Consider the following 13713-nt stretch of genomic DNA (forward strand, 5'->3'; position numbering starts at 1 on the left):
GCCAGTTAGAAACCTGCCTCTTTGACTTCTACGAAAAAGATGAACTTACAAAGCTCTGAATACCCTAAAAATCTGGAGGCTTGGCATGAAATCAAAGCAGTGCCAGTTAACTTCTAAATGTGGCCAAGGGGACACTGAGAAGTCTCCTGGTGGATGGAAATTTGATCAAGCTGTACTTGAAATCAGCTGCGCTTCAGGATGTGAAGGCTGGGATGGAGTGTGCTCCCAGGGCCTGGGGGAAGAAGGAGCACTTACCTTTCACAAAAAGGGGAAATGCTTGTTTATGGGGCAAAGACAGCCTTTAGTGACATTCATGGTAGTGATTTACTTGGGAGTGCCTAAGGAGTTGTGTTCTGATTTATTAAGTACCTTAAGAGAAACGCTAGTTCTACTTAAAAAGCAGGACTCTTAGGAACCACCAATATGCTTCCCCGAACACAGGCAGATCAGATTTATTTTATTTTTTTTTTATTATTTTTTAACAAACACCTTATATCACATTTTTTCAGTAACATATACGTTCCGATATGTATCCAAGTCTTTCTAACGGTGAAGCTTCTATACAGACCTGATCCGCATGTCCAATCTACAACTGGTATCTTGTGAAGAGTGAAACTCTACAACTATCCCGTTTTAGGATTTCCACGAGGCTGGTCTGCCACACCTCGGTAACACTGACAGAGCAGACCTTACAACCCCACAGGTAGCTATTTGGGCCACTAGGTTAAGAATTATAGAGGGAAAGCAAATGTTCTTGTTTTCCTTAACTGTTCATAACAACTAAAACTAACCAAGGCACATGTTGGCCCCACTCCTTGGACTCGGATGCTTGAGCAGAAGTTTTTTATAACTGCTGGAACTGCCAAGTTAAGTATAAGCAACAGAGAAAGCATCGTAACTTCAGCAGGTGAGTCTGAACAGCCTTGCCCAGAACACCCCTTTGGCCTCTCAGTAAACGCCAGCAGCAAAAAAATATGCTATTTAATATGCTTTCAGACTGTCATAGAAATAATGTTTATTTACTAGAAAGCACCAACGTGCCATTGACAGTACATTAATACTTTATTATTATTATTTTTAAAAGTCATTCTGTCGATATGATGGGTGGCTCTTTCAAGTAACTGAACTCCTACAGAATGACTGAGGTTTAGAACATGCGTTCCCCAGCCCCAAACCAAAGGACAGTCTGCTAAACACCTCGTTTGGGTACAAAGTAAGCTCACCTCACAAAAATCCAATAAATGACTTTATTAAATATATTCTTTTCCTCTAAAATATAAATATTCACTATACTCTTATAAATGTGGAGTAGGTCCATATTTCATTTGTCTATCCCATCCAAATATGAATCAGTCCAAAATCTGAAAATGAAGAAATAGCATCTGTAATTATCATTATTTTTTTCTATAAATATATATAATATGAACTTTCTTTGCAAACTGTTTAGTTATTCACTTATACTTCATATAGTACTGAGCACCTTAGATTACATGTTGTGTAATTTACTCGTTGGTACTAATATAGGAATTTGTACTATTTACAATGCACATACAGGTTAAGTATAACATTCCAGTGATCTGTAAGTGTTAAAAGGATAAGGAAATAGTGCAGTACAGTTACATATGTATTTAACCTACCCCACAATATGCAAGTTCTCACTTTAACCTCGGGAACTTTTACAGGAGCCTGGGTCCAAACTTTTAAGTTACACTTTGGAACAGCAATAAAACACCTTGCACACAGCGTCCTCGATCACTTTTTAAAAACGTCACACGTTTTACTTGACAATGTGATCTGAGATCATGTTCGGAGCCCTAGTCCCCCAGCGTACCGACTGCTCTCAGCCTCTCGGAAGACATTACGTCCTAGAAGCTTCCAAGCCAAAGGAGACCTAAGTAACTGCTACAGAAAGACACGTGAGTGGCAGTGGGAGCAAAGCAAGAAATGTACATTTGGAAATTATCGGCAAGTTACGTAACATAGCTCCTAACTTGTGATCTTACACAAGGAATTAAGTTGTAAGTGCAAGTACCATGACAGTAAAAACAACGTTCACAGACAGATCACCTTCCAGACTTCTCACTGGAGAGAGGCGCTGGCAGTGGGGCAGGTGTCCCAAATGTCAGCTTAGCTAATGGGCTAAAATAATTGTTTTCTGTATTTTCACATTCAGCCTATCTTAATTTTTAAATTAGTTTTGATGATTAGGATACCTATGGAAACCACCACAACCTAATTCCTACACTGAAAAAAACTGCATGACTTACTCTTAACTCTCAAGACTTAGTTTAAAAGCAACATAGGACCAAACTGTTTTTAATTTTCTTCTTTGCTAGTCAAGTGATGTTACATTGAAACGTACTGGCTTTCTGAAGAATAAAACAAATGTTGTGGTATGAAAAGTGAATTTCTACAAACTTCTCATTTATCATTTCCTATACAGTTCCTGTCCTTCAAAGTGGGAATTTAGGGCAAAACTCTAAAAGCAAACAACCCTACCTAAAGCAGTTCTATTTAAAATTTAAGAGCAATATAAATGCAACCCCTGTTCTGTTTCTTTCTATTCCCACCCAACCATGTTATGCCAATTCAGTAGCTCCAGCTGCAAGTTGTATCATCCCACAATGAAGAGCACCTTGCCCACCCTTCTGCCCTCAACTTCGCTGTGAACAAGGCTTGAGCTGACCTGTGAATGTTTTGACTTAGAGCAGTAAGATGTGATGCAGAACAAGAAACCATAAAATATGTGTACAGAGGCAAGTTTTACCAGCAAGGAATAAATTCTGGACTTGCACCCCAATGCACTGAATATTAACTTAGGCTAAAGATGACAAATTCTTTCTTCACTAGCTCTTAATGTAGCTGATTTAGCAGCAGGAAGGAAGTCTGAGCTCCAAGTCACTCTCACAGGGACAGTTCCTTATTAAGGCTTTTCTGACATGTTCCTGCCCCCTGTGCATTTCCTCAGAGGTGAGGAGCTGCTCTTGATCAAATCAAGAAAATAAAAAAGAAGTCTTCCTCCTTGCCCAGATTTGCAAAATGAAGCCCATACAACCAGACTCAGTAGAGCTGAGGGGTTAATACATTTGGGGTAGGAGGACAGGAAGCTCTTGGCACGGCTCAGCCTTTCAGTTGGAGAACGCTGAGATGGCAGCATGCTGACAGAAGCTTAGGTCACCTTTCAAAATGGATCCAGCTCTCTTCTACGTGAAGCTCAAGGTCATTTGAACCGCTTTGAAAGTCACTATGAAAACACATCCTGTGTGTTCAGTAACAGGAGGTTCCTGCCTATGCCTCGGTGCCAGCCAGCACCCAGTGCACCCCCCAGCTAGTGCTGCACTGCATCCATTGTGAGGACTGCACAGGAGGTGGCCCTACCATTTAATCTGAAAGTGGCCCTCAGCCCGGACCTTGCAGCTGGTATTCCTTGCAGCTCTGTATGGCCTCAGAGCACCCCACTCAAAGATGTGTAGCTGCTGGCTCTGCTGGGTATTCGAGCAGCACGGTCTGGTGGCTCCCCATGAGAAATTGGTCAGTGGTGCATGGGTTAGAACAGAAAAACCACTTGATTTGTAGGCGGTGGGACCATCTTTTATAGAACTTGTACTCAAACAACCTTGAGCTTGCATCATAACCAACGCCCAATCCTTTCTGCTTAGCCCTTTACTGATTCTATATAAACAAGTACATTGAAATAGGCACAACTTATGAGTCTGAACAATTACACGCATGGTACTACACTCGGTCACTGTCTGAGACGGGATCTCAAAATCCCACTATTTACAATGAAATCCATCGTTTTCCTTGTCATGCCACCTCTTCAGCTGATCAAAATCAAAACCTGGCCTTGAAAGGCTGCCAGAAATGACCGAGGCGTGGTGCCGAACCCCAGTCTGGTGCAGGCTGTTATCCGTTGCAGGTCGCTAATGTTGGGTGTACTTCTGCTTAGCAGGGTTGCTCCGCTCGTCTTTGAAGAACCAGATGTGTGTACCCCGTTTATGCCACCAAACCAAGTCTTGTGATCTTAGCCGACAGGAAGGAATGGATGATGAACACCACTGGTTTTGGACAGGAATGAAGGTCCAGTTGCTGAAATTACAGGAAGAAATCAAGTTGAGCATAATTAGATTAGATTACAGCTCAAATAAGCAGTCGTTTATGCAGTGTTTACTAGATTAACTGCTGGCTGGTATTTTCAACAGGCTTCTATTAATAACCACCCTGTATTACAACACATTGTTATTTCTTTGCATGCAGCTGCAAATATTTAGGTCACTAAAAGTGAGTAAGAAGCATCTTGAAAGCAGATGAGATCCTTGTGCCCCTGGGCTTATGTCTGCCTGGGAGTGCAGCGTAAAATGGACTCGGAGGCTGCAAGCCCTTTTCCAGGATTTTCAACCCTTCCGTGGTTTGACTGCTGTGTCTGATACCTTGTCCTTGCACTTTTCCATATGTACCTGCTCTCGGTCACTGCTGAAGCCAAAACACTGCCCCTCGAGTTGCACGGTTGCTTCTCTCTTCATGCAACTGGCAGTGAAACTGAACTTTTTTTTTTCCCATGGTAACAGCTCAGATCACCTCACCAGGTGCTTGCTAAGCATGACAGCACGACAGCTCTATCCGTGTGGACAGCAGGTTGAGCACTAAGTTCACACCAGAACAAAACAGACTGGTCTTTCCACCAGTCACACATCAACTTTATTGAGAGCTTGTAACAAATTTTATTGAGAGCTGGTAACAAATTCCTTTCTGAAGTACGTTTACAGCCTGACAATAAAGGCTTCACAGAGCATGTTATCAAAGGTGGTATCAAGAACTAAGCACACAATATACTCAGGAACTGCTGAAAAGCTTGACAGGAGAGATCATGTTTGCATAATTTATGGTACCTACACTTTTTGTAGGAACATGCACATTATTTTTAGGCCTTGTGACAGCTAACTTTAAGGCTTAAGCAGACAGTTTGCTCTACATCTGTAGTTCTCAATTTTTTCAGCAAGTAGGTGTTCAAAAGTGTCTAGAACTGTTGTCACACCAGATAAAGTAGATATGTGCACATTGGGATTATTAGTAATGTCTCATTCGTAAGTTCTTCTACCTACAGTCATTTTAAAATTGAAAAGAAAACCTACAAACATTCTAACATCTGGCTACACAGAGAGTTTTTCTTAAACATAAGAAATCTTTCATCTCTCCTTGCATGCTTTTACCTTTTTTACCTCTTATTTATTCCTAAAGCCAGATCATCATGCTGCATTGGAAAGCATGGCATCTATATCCTGGTACTGGAACCACACTGGCCAGCTGCTATCAGCACTTTTTCACTCCCACAGCCATAAGGACCACCACAGAGATGGAAATGTATCCCTCTGCTAAACACAGTACTTACAATTTCTCCATCTTTTCCTCCGAAGTCTAAATAGAGCATCCTTATCCCATCATCGGAGGACATTTTCAGTTTTTCGTAGGGGTATTGTGCAATTGTCTTAGAGAAGGCACCGTCTTGTGGTTCGGTTGTAAGAGAGAATCCATGTTCATAATGGATGGTCAAACGGCACTCCTGGCTTTTATATGTGCAAGCTAAACACGGAAACAAAATGCAGACTGTAACGTTCTTAAAAGCAACGACCTCCATTTGGCTGCAGATTTTACAGTCGATCTCAGCAACGCCTTGTGGAAACCAACCTTTCCTACAACTGGTTAATCGTGCTCTAATGGTAAACCTGCAGGCTTGGAAAACCAACCCAAGTCATTCTGCTGTGCAAGGCCCGAGCACCATTTGTTAGTTAGGGTCTATATACAGGGACTAAGCTCCTGCTTGGTGGTAACAGCACTGATGTCAGTCCTTCTGCTCACTCGCTGCATTCCTCTTCCTGTAGTGTACATCTATGTGCTGCCACTAAAGCAATCTAACGAAGTTTAGGCTGACCCAGGCTGGCATTTCCTCCTTCCAAACCTCAACAAAGTCACAGCTCCTGTTCTGATGTGTGACAGAGCCCAAATCAATAAACGTGTCGCACAATGCGTGGCAAAATTAGAAGCTGTAAAGGGTATCCCTGAAGAATTTTGACAAAGATGAAGATGCTCTGGAGTCCTCATTAGTGTCACAGTAATTGAAAAAGGGCCCAGATAATTGTATCTAACAGCAGCTGCAGCAGAAAGTCTGCATCTTTCCCTCTGCTCTGAAACATATCACGATCCAAATTAAAAACCAGAGTTTTAAGTGTCTGCATCCCAAATTCTCTCTCCCTTCATCTTCCTGTGAAATTCTTTGATGACCAAGGCTTTTTAACAGTTTCCCAGAAAGCTGAGGTATTCCATGCACCTGCCGCAGCACCTTTCCTCCAGCAGAGCTGAGCAGGCTGGGATTGTCACACACCTGAGCCGAGGGAACAGAAATGGGCTGTGTGTTACCTGATCTCCTCTGAGGGACTCCCATTCACAGCCTGACAGCCCTCACTGCCTGCCTGCTGCACAAAGCACAGCACCAGCTGCCTCTTTCTCCCATTCCAAGGAGGAGGCAATGATGGAGAGGGGGCTCAAATAATGAATTTACACTGGTCCAGTTCTGGTTCCTGTTCAAGATAAAATTCCTAAGAACCTTTTAGGGAGATGCATGTCAAGAGCAACACAGCTGGGTGTTTCAAGCACACTGCAAGTGACTTCTGGTCCCTCATTCACTCTTTGTGGCCTTCTGGACAAACCTCTGACATTTACTTCTCTGTGACACGCAGCCCACCATGGTTGACGACAGACTTGTGTCTGAACAGTGTCAGGAAAACAGGATGAGAAGTCAGAATGGCAGTGACTGTGTCCTTTTATCGTACTGGCCATGGGTACCATGCCAGCTAGGGCTGGTTAGGAAAGCAAAGAGATTATGTTTTAAACACACAGACCCCTAAGTATGTGTTTATTTTTTAAAAATGAATCAACTGTAGCAGAAAGGGCTTGAACTGACAGCCATCAGGCTGTAAAACAGAGTAAAAAGGGTGAAGAAGCAACGCTGCATCTACTCACATGTTGTGATTTCTGTGATGAGCTCTGCAGAATTATGACAGCCCTGCACTATGCTCCGTGTCCACAGTGAGAGGTCTCTGCTCGTCTCCGTCCTGAACAGATGGGTTTCGATCCCTTGCCTTGTACCGGTGCGGGTTGCAAAAGACAAATCCATCCCAGACTGCGGCGAGCCTTTTCCTGGGCCAGAATGGACCAACCTGGAATTGGATTTGAATATACATTAGTGGTGACAGCACAGACAAAGCTGGAGGCTGGTAGCTGAATGCTGGTTTTCTGTATGACTGTTGAAGGACATTTAGTGCTGGTCATAATGTCCACTGTGAATTAAGGTCCCCCTTTATCTGTACAAGGGGAAGAACAAGCAGCAGCACAAGCACCCTTGGGGCTGTCGCATCCTGATGCCATGACAGGCAACTCGATGCCATGACATAATGGGACATGCCACCAAGCAGGGCAGCACACAGTGCTGTTCCCTTTAGCACTGTGGCTGTGTCTTCCCACCAGACAGGAGAACCCTGAACTGCTTCCACGGAGGCCACAGGACCACCACGGCTGAGCACTGCACCAAAATCCCTACCCGAATAAAACTCTGCTTTGCACATTCCTAAATGCACAAGGTTGGGGGCATAAAAACTTGCATCTCCTCCGTATCTAAGCCTAAAGTGACGGACAGTGACACTCAGGAAGTGAAGGTCCATGGCAGTACAACAAATTGTACAAAACACCCCTGAGGCTGAGAAGGCTGAGGGAACTCATTCACTGCTGTGTGCTGTTGGGGTTTGGTCGACAGATGGAAATGCTCGCTCAGACAACGCAGCTGAATCCAGCTTTCACTGTCAAGCTGCATTTGCCATAAAGCTCAAACATCTGCAGACAAACTCTATAATAAATGCTGCTGGATAAAGTACCAATTCCCATAAAGTCTGAAGTTCTGTAAAATACGGAGATGCCAAGTGCTGTCTTGTGTATACTTTTCCCATAAGGTACCTGTAAAATGCAAAATGCTGCAGCTATTTGTAATCCTGAAATGCTCTCGCATTTTGCTGCAATTAAAATTTCTTTGCCTGGCATGAGCAGTTGTTCTCCTGAGAGTAGGAAAGGTTTGTTCATGTCGGCCAACATTAATTGCAGGATTTTTTCTGAGAGAAAAATCAACACTTTACAATATTTCATTCCTATTAAAGACCATCCTCTCTTTTTTTCTCCTGCAGAAGCGTGGGACAGTGAACACAGCATCACCCAGGGTCATGGCATCAATTCAGCTGGGAGGAATAAAACAGAGGAGCTTGTCGCACTGTGAGGTCTGGGCACTAACCCTCAAAGGGAATCACGAAGTGAAACCAGGCAAATTCTTCTGAAAATCTGATTTCTGTCTTGTGTCTCCTGTCTGTCTTTCTGTAGGCAAACAATATACTTTGTACAAAACTATGAAATAAATACATAACATGGTAGTAAGAACACACGCTAAAGTATGAAGCCTTAGACTTTACATATGATCTACAGAATACTAGTTTGCCCTCAAATTATTGTTTAACACCTGGAAGGTTAGCTGACATCACAGAAGTAGATGTTTTAATAGGAAAAAAAAAGAAGGCAAAAAGGAAAGGGAAAAAAAAAAAAAGAACATCATCTTTACAGTTACTGAAACACTAGCCATAAGGAATCTGATTTTCCCCAATTCCCTGGTGGTTCATGCTGGGATATGCTTTGTGCTGAACAGACGTACCCCTCTTTCATAGCCTGCTGTAAGGTTTGCTGGGTTTGCTCATGCTCAAGTTTCTGGTAGCTTTCTGTGAATTTTGAGCATCCTCCTTGATCTTGCATCACCAGAAGGGCTGGGAAACCAGGTGCAGAGGGCCTGAGAGGACCTGCCCCTATATCTGGGCAGGATAACCTCTCCCATAACAGCACCACCACCTCCCTGCCTGCTTTTTGGCCTCCAGAAGGGCCGTGGAAACTTCTTGCTTCACTTTGATACACCAGCACTCCTAAGAGCACTCCGGGCAGATTTTGTAGTAAGGGACTAGTAATAAGTGGCAAACAAGTAGCCCCACAACTTCAGTTCATGGGCTGTGGTGTGATGAGGTGCAAACCTGTGGTGGGGCTGCATCTTGGTTATTAAGGCAGGAGAGCAGGAGCTGAACGGCCAGTTGTCTGGGTGCAGGCAGGGCAGTTGCTCTACCTCTGCCTTCTGCTGCTGGAGGGAAAGCAGTCTGAAAAATCACACCAAGTTTGATATTAAAGGTAAAGCTCCTTTATATAGTGTTCAAGAGCTGCACTAAAAATTATGCTCTAATACTTATGATACCAACTATGTGACAGATGGTTGAAAGGTTTTATTCCCTTTCAAAAAAGAACACCAAAAACACACATGCAAAAGACACCCAGGTCTTCATGCATCATCCACTGTACTGGCTTTTTAGGCTTTTCATCATATGAGTAAAATGGAGATGCAATTTACAAATTAAAGTGTGTTGAATGCATCCAACATGAGCCTTTTACTTTCCTGCCTTCTCATTCACGTTATCCCCCCAGTATCAAAAATTCAGTCTCACCATTTAAAAATCCTTTTTGATCATACAACTGCAGGTCATGCTTTGGAAGATCGTGCAGCTAAACACAAACTAGACAAATAGGCAGGGGAACATCTGACAGCATGTATGTATCAGCACTGATATATTCGGATACAAGACCAAGGATTTCCAAGCTTTGGTAAATTCAGACTAGTTTAATTTACAGAAAAAATACTTTATCCCGAAGAACCCAAAAACACCTCAAAAGGCAAAAATTTAATCTTGCAAACTTCACAGGGGGCTCTGAAGAAGGCAGAGGAGGTTGCACCCTGCCAGAGGTATCCCCGAGAGCTCTGCCCAGAGCCGCAAGAGGGCAGGAGAGGTTGGTCTGTGCTGTGTGTAGGGAAATGTGACTTTTCACGTGCTCCAGGGAGCCAGGAAGCCCCTGCTCATCTCTAATTTCTCCCTTGGGTGTCTGTGCTCTGGGGACCCTTAGGGCATTGTTCTCTGCAGGTGTGCGACAGCGAGATGCGTGGGGTACAGTGTGACGTGCGGGTGCCAGGTGAGGCTCTCCAGGAGCTGCTTCTCATTGCAGTGCTCTGAAAAGTTTCAAACACCGCAACGCAGCAAAATCTAATGGTCTCTTCAGTGAAAACCAGCACTGACATTCAAAGCAGGTGTTCAGCTGCTCACTTGAGATTTATCTCAGAGGAGGCCGTGATACAAGTGCATCAAGAGTCATGCAGCTCTGCCCAGCAGAAGGCCACTACAATCTGACCTTTCTTACGTTGAAACCACTTCTTAACCCTTGACTTAACATTTGAAACCTGCTCTGGAGCAGCCGTACTCTTTGGAAACCTACGTGCAGGCCCTCCTTCATCCAAGATCTGCCTTAAAGGGAGACACAGCCACCCAGGACACCAAGCAGAGACCTTGCACAGCTTGCACACTGCTTCATGCTCCTTCCCCGAGGTGCTCAGGCACCCTTGTAGTAGCCACCTGCCCCTCTGCCCACTTGCACAGACAGTTAATCAGTGCCCAAAGATGATTAATCAGTGCCCAAACTCCTTTCCCAAATTCCCACCTGGAGCCCTTGCCACTACCTTGCAGCACACTGTGGCAGGACAGCTGGCAGGGTTTCAAGAAGCTCTTCTTGGGGGTGCTCTGCTGCATGTTAAGAAAGCCACACAACAGAAGTAAGTGGATGTAACAATGCAGTGAGCTTGAAAAAAAAATAGGATTTATCTAGATAAGCAGCCCTGTGCTTACAATCACCAAACGTTTGCAATTCGTATCTGCATCATGTATCAAAGTGCTTTAATACTTTCTGGTCACAAAACGCAGCTTTGCCCCAAAGCTACTTAGAGATCCCTGATCTTAATCAGGGTGCAACATGTGGCTGTTTGTTTTTTTTTTTTTTTCCCCATATCTGGTCTGATAGATAATGCAACTTGATTGCAAGCATTTAAGATGAAATTGCTTAAGCCCCATTCCCATGCCATAGGGAGGCACTGTTATTCCTATTTCGGGCATAAGGAAACACTGAAAGACAAAAAGGTCCTTGGAGTCAGGGCTATGAGCCAGTTGCTGTGCCTCCCAGTGCAGAGACTTAAAGGAACAACCTAAATCTCCTGATCTCAGGTTTATTTGAGCTGTCACTTATGTTCCACACAAACCTGGGAAAGACTGCCTAGAAAATATTTTTAGATCTTAACAGCATCCATAGTTTGAAGGCAAACTTATCAACAAACAGAAAGGGTGTGTTGAAATTCTGCTTTTAAAATTCTGTCAGAAGATCGTAATCCTTCTACCACTTCCCAATTTTCTCTGCTCATTATGTCCTGGGTAGATTAAGCATGACTCTGTGCAGTATCTGGCACTGAAGTTTTCCAGTTTCAGCAGCTTTACAAGTATGCATTAGCTAAGCAAAAACGTTTTCTCAAGGACTCGTAAAAATCTGAAAGATGGGAGCAGCCAAGATTACAACATGTGGTCTGCAAACTTTCCAGGTGAAAAGTTCTCAATTGCACTGATCAATGCGCAGAGGGATTAAAAAAATGTGTCATGAGGAGGGTAATCACTGGCTGAGCATGAACACAGCAGTCGATAACAACAGCAGAGACCGTGTTTATTTGGCTGCTGTAACTACTCGGTGTGACAGAACATCAAATCAGAATCCTGTAGGGTTTTAGTTGAAAACAGACACAACAGTAGGTGTACTGATTTAGGAAATTTGTCAATTCAGGCAATCTGTTAACCTTGGGGATTCAACAATTCAAATGTATTTATCAGGTGCTGCGTCTGGGCCGGGGCAATCCCGAACATTAACACAGGCTGGGCAGAGGATGGACGGAGAGCAGCCCTGAGGAGAAGGGCCTGGGGGTGTTGGTTGATGAGAAAATCAACATGAGGCAGAAATGTGTGCTTGCAGGCTAGAAAGTCAACCGTATCCTGGGATGCATCAAAAGAAGCGTGGCTAGCAGGGCGAGGGAGGTGACCAGCAGGGTGAGAGAGGTGATTCTCCCCCTTTGCTCTGCTCTTGTGAGACCCCACCTGGAGCACTGCGTTCACCTCTGTGGCCCCAGCACAAGAAGGATGTGGAAATGTTGGATCAAGTCCAGAGGAGGGCCACAAAGATGATCAAGGGGCTGGAGCACCTCTCCTATGAGGACAGGCTGAGGGAGTTGGGATTGTTCAGACTGGAGAAGGGAAGGCTCCGGGGAGACCTCACAGCAGCCTGCCAGTACCTAAAGGAGGCCTGAAGGAAGGGTGGGGAGGGACTCTGTCAGGAGTGTAGGGATAGGACAAGGGTAGAGGTTTCAAACTAAAAGAGGGTAGGTTTAACTAAGATATTAGGAAGAAATTATTTACTCTGAGGATGGTGAGGCACTGGAACAGGCTGTCCAGAGAAGCTGTGGATGCCCCATCCCTGGAGGTGTTCAAATGTTCATGAAGATTTGTGGGTAGGAAGGGTGCACTGGCTGGCAACCCTAAGCCAAACTGGGGCTGAGGAGGAGAATAAGCCATCTGAGCAAGATACAGGTGTTTCCCAACAAAGTGGGGAACAGGCCTGTCCTACAACGAAGCTGTAGGACAGGTGTGCATGGGCTCCTCATGGGCAGCACTCACTAAAGGGAAATGCTGAAGGAACGTGAGCTTTGTGCAGCCCCCTGAGTGTGTGGAGGGCGGGGGGCCATGGACTTCCAGCCCTCATTTCCTGAAGGTGAGCAACCCCCTGCTCCTGCCAGGAGGGTGATCCACCACAGTAAAGCGACTTTGTTAAATCGGTTAAAATGTAGAGATTAGTGATTGCCTCACACCTGAGACAGGCTAAGGGACTTGCTCAGGCCGTTATCAGCAGCCAACAGGAAGGTCTGGATGTCAGGATGTGGCAACCTCAGCATTCCTGAGCTGTGTTTACCACAGGATCTCCAGTCACTTCAATGGCAGATTACATTCACTGTCCGCTGACAGATGACTCCCCGAAACGGAGGGGAGGAGCCGCATCACCTTCTGCTGTGGGTTTTCCACGAAAGGCAGCAAAGTTTGTTTTGGGGCGGAAGGAATGTGGTCAGATAACCGACACTCTATAAAACAGGGCGGGGAACTCCTAAAGGAACAGGCCCAGCTGAACAACCTCATGCTCCACACAGCCCACAGCAGGCACCACCACGTGCTGGAAGTAACCATGAACCACTTCCTTGGGAATTCCCAGTGTTTCTTCCTCTTGTGCAAGAAAAATCATCCAAATGGTGAGTCTCCAGCAGCTCAAAGAGCAGATGAGTCAGGGAGGTTGAGGGTAGGTTCTGCAAAAGCTTGGTGTGCAGGTGAGGCGCTGGATTAGGTTCTCTAGAAAAAATGCACAATCCTCATCACTGGGGACTTCTATTTATAACTCTGTTTACAAACTCTGTCAGCTCCTTCCACCTTGCACTGATGCTATCCGGAGCTCCAACCCTGCTGGGTCGAGCCTTCCTTCATGCAGGATGTTGCAATAGGAGGAGCAATAAATCCCTGACGACACTGGCACACTGACACGGGGACACAATTACCATGTGGTAAACCAACATCATGTGCCATTTATCTTGGGGCAGCAACACATCAAAATCTAGTGACACACCCAGACACAATCTCCTGCCCCAACACCTTACCTAGTTTCCACTGTCAGTTGGAATTGATGAAT

At 44.7% G+C, this 13713-nt stretch overlaps 1 protein-coding gene across 1 annotated transcript in view; it reads right to left on the reverse strand.

Moving 5' to 3' along the window:
- Positions 1-455: 455 nt before the first annotated feature.
- SNTB1 (syntrophin beta 1) overlaps positions 456-13713 on the reverse strand; it is a 115342-nt gene continuing 102084 nt past the window's right edge. The window contains exons 5-7 of the mRNA XM_084507428.1: positions 7018-7214; positions 5390-5580; positions 456-4089 (exon numbers count right to left, since the gene is read on the reverse strand). Of these exons, the coding sequence (XP_084363554.1) occupies positions 3997-4089; positions 5390-5580; positions 7018-7214 (481 nt within the window). The 3' untranslated portion in view covers positions 456-3996. The remainder of the gene's footprint in view (positions 4090-5389; positions 5581-7017; positions 7215-13713) is intronic.

This window comes from Aythya ferina (assembly GCF_964211825.1).
Source record: "Aythya ferina genome assembly, chromosome: 2".
Taxonomy (NCBI): Eukaryota; Metazoa; Chordata; class Aves; order Anseriformes; family Anatidae; genus Aythya; species Aythya ferina.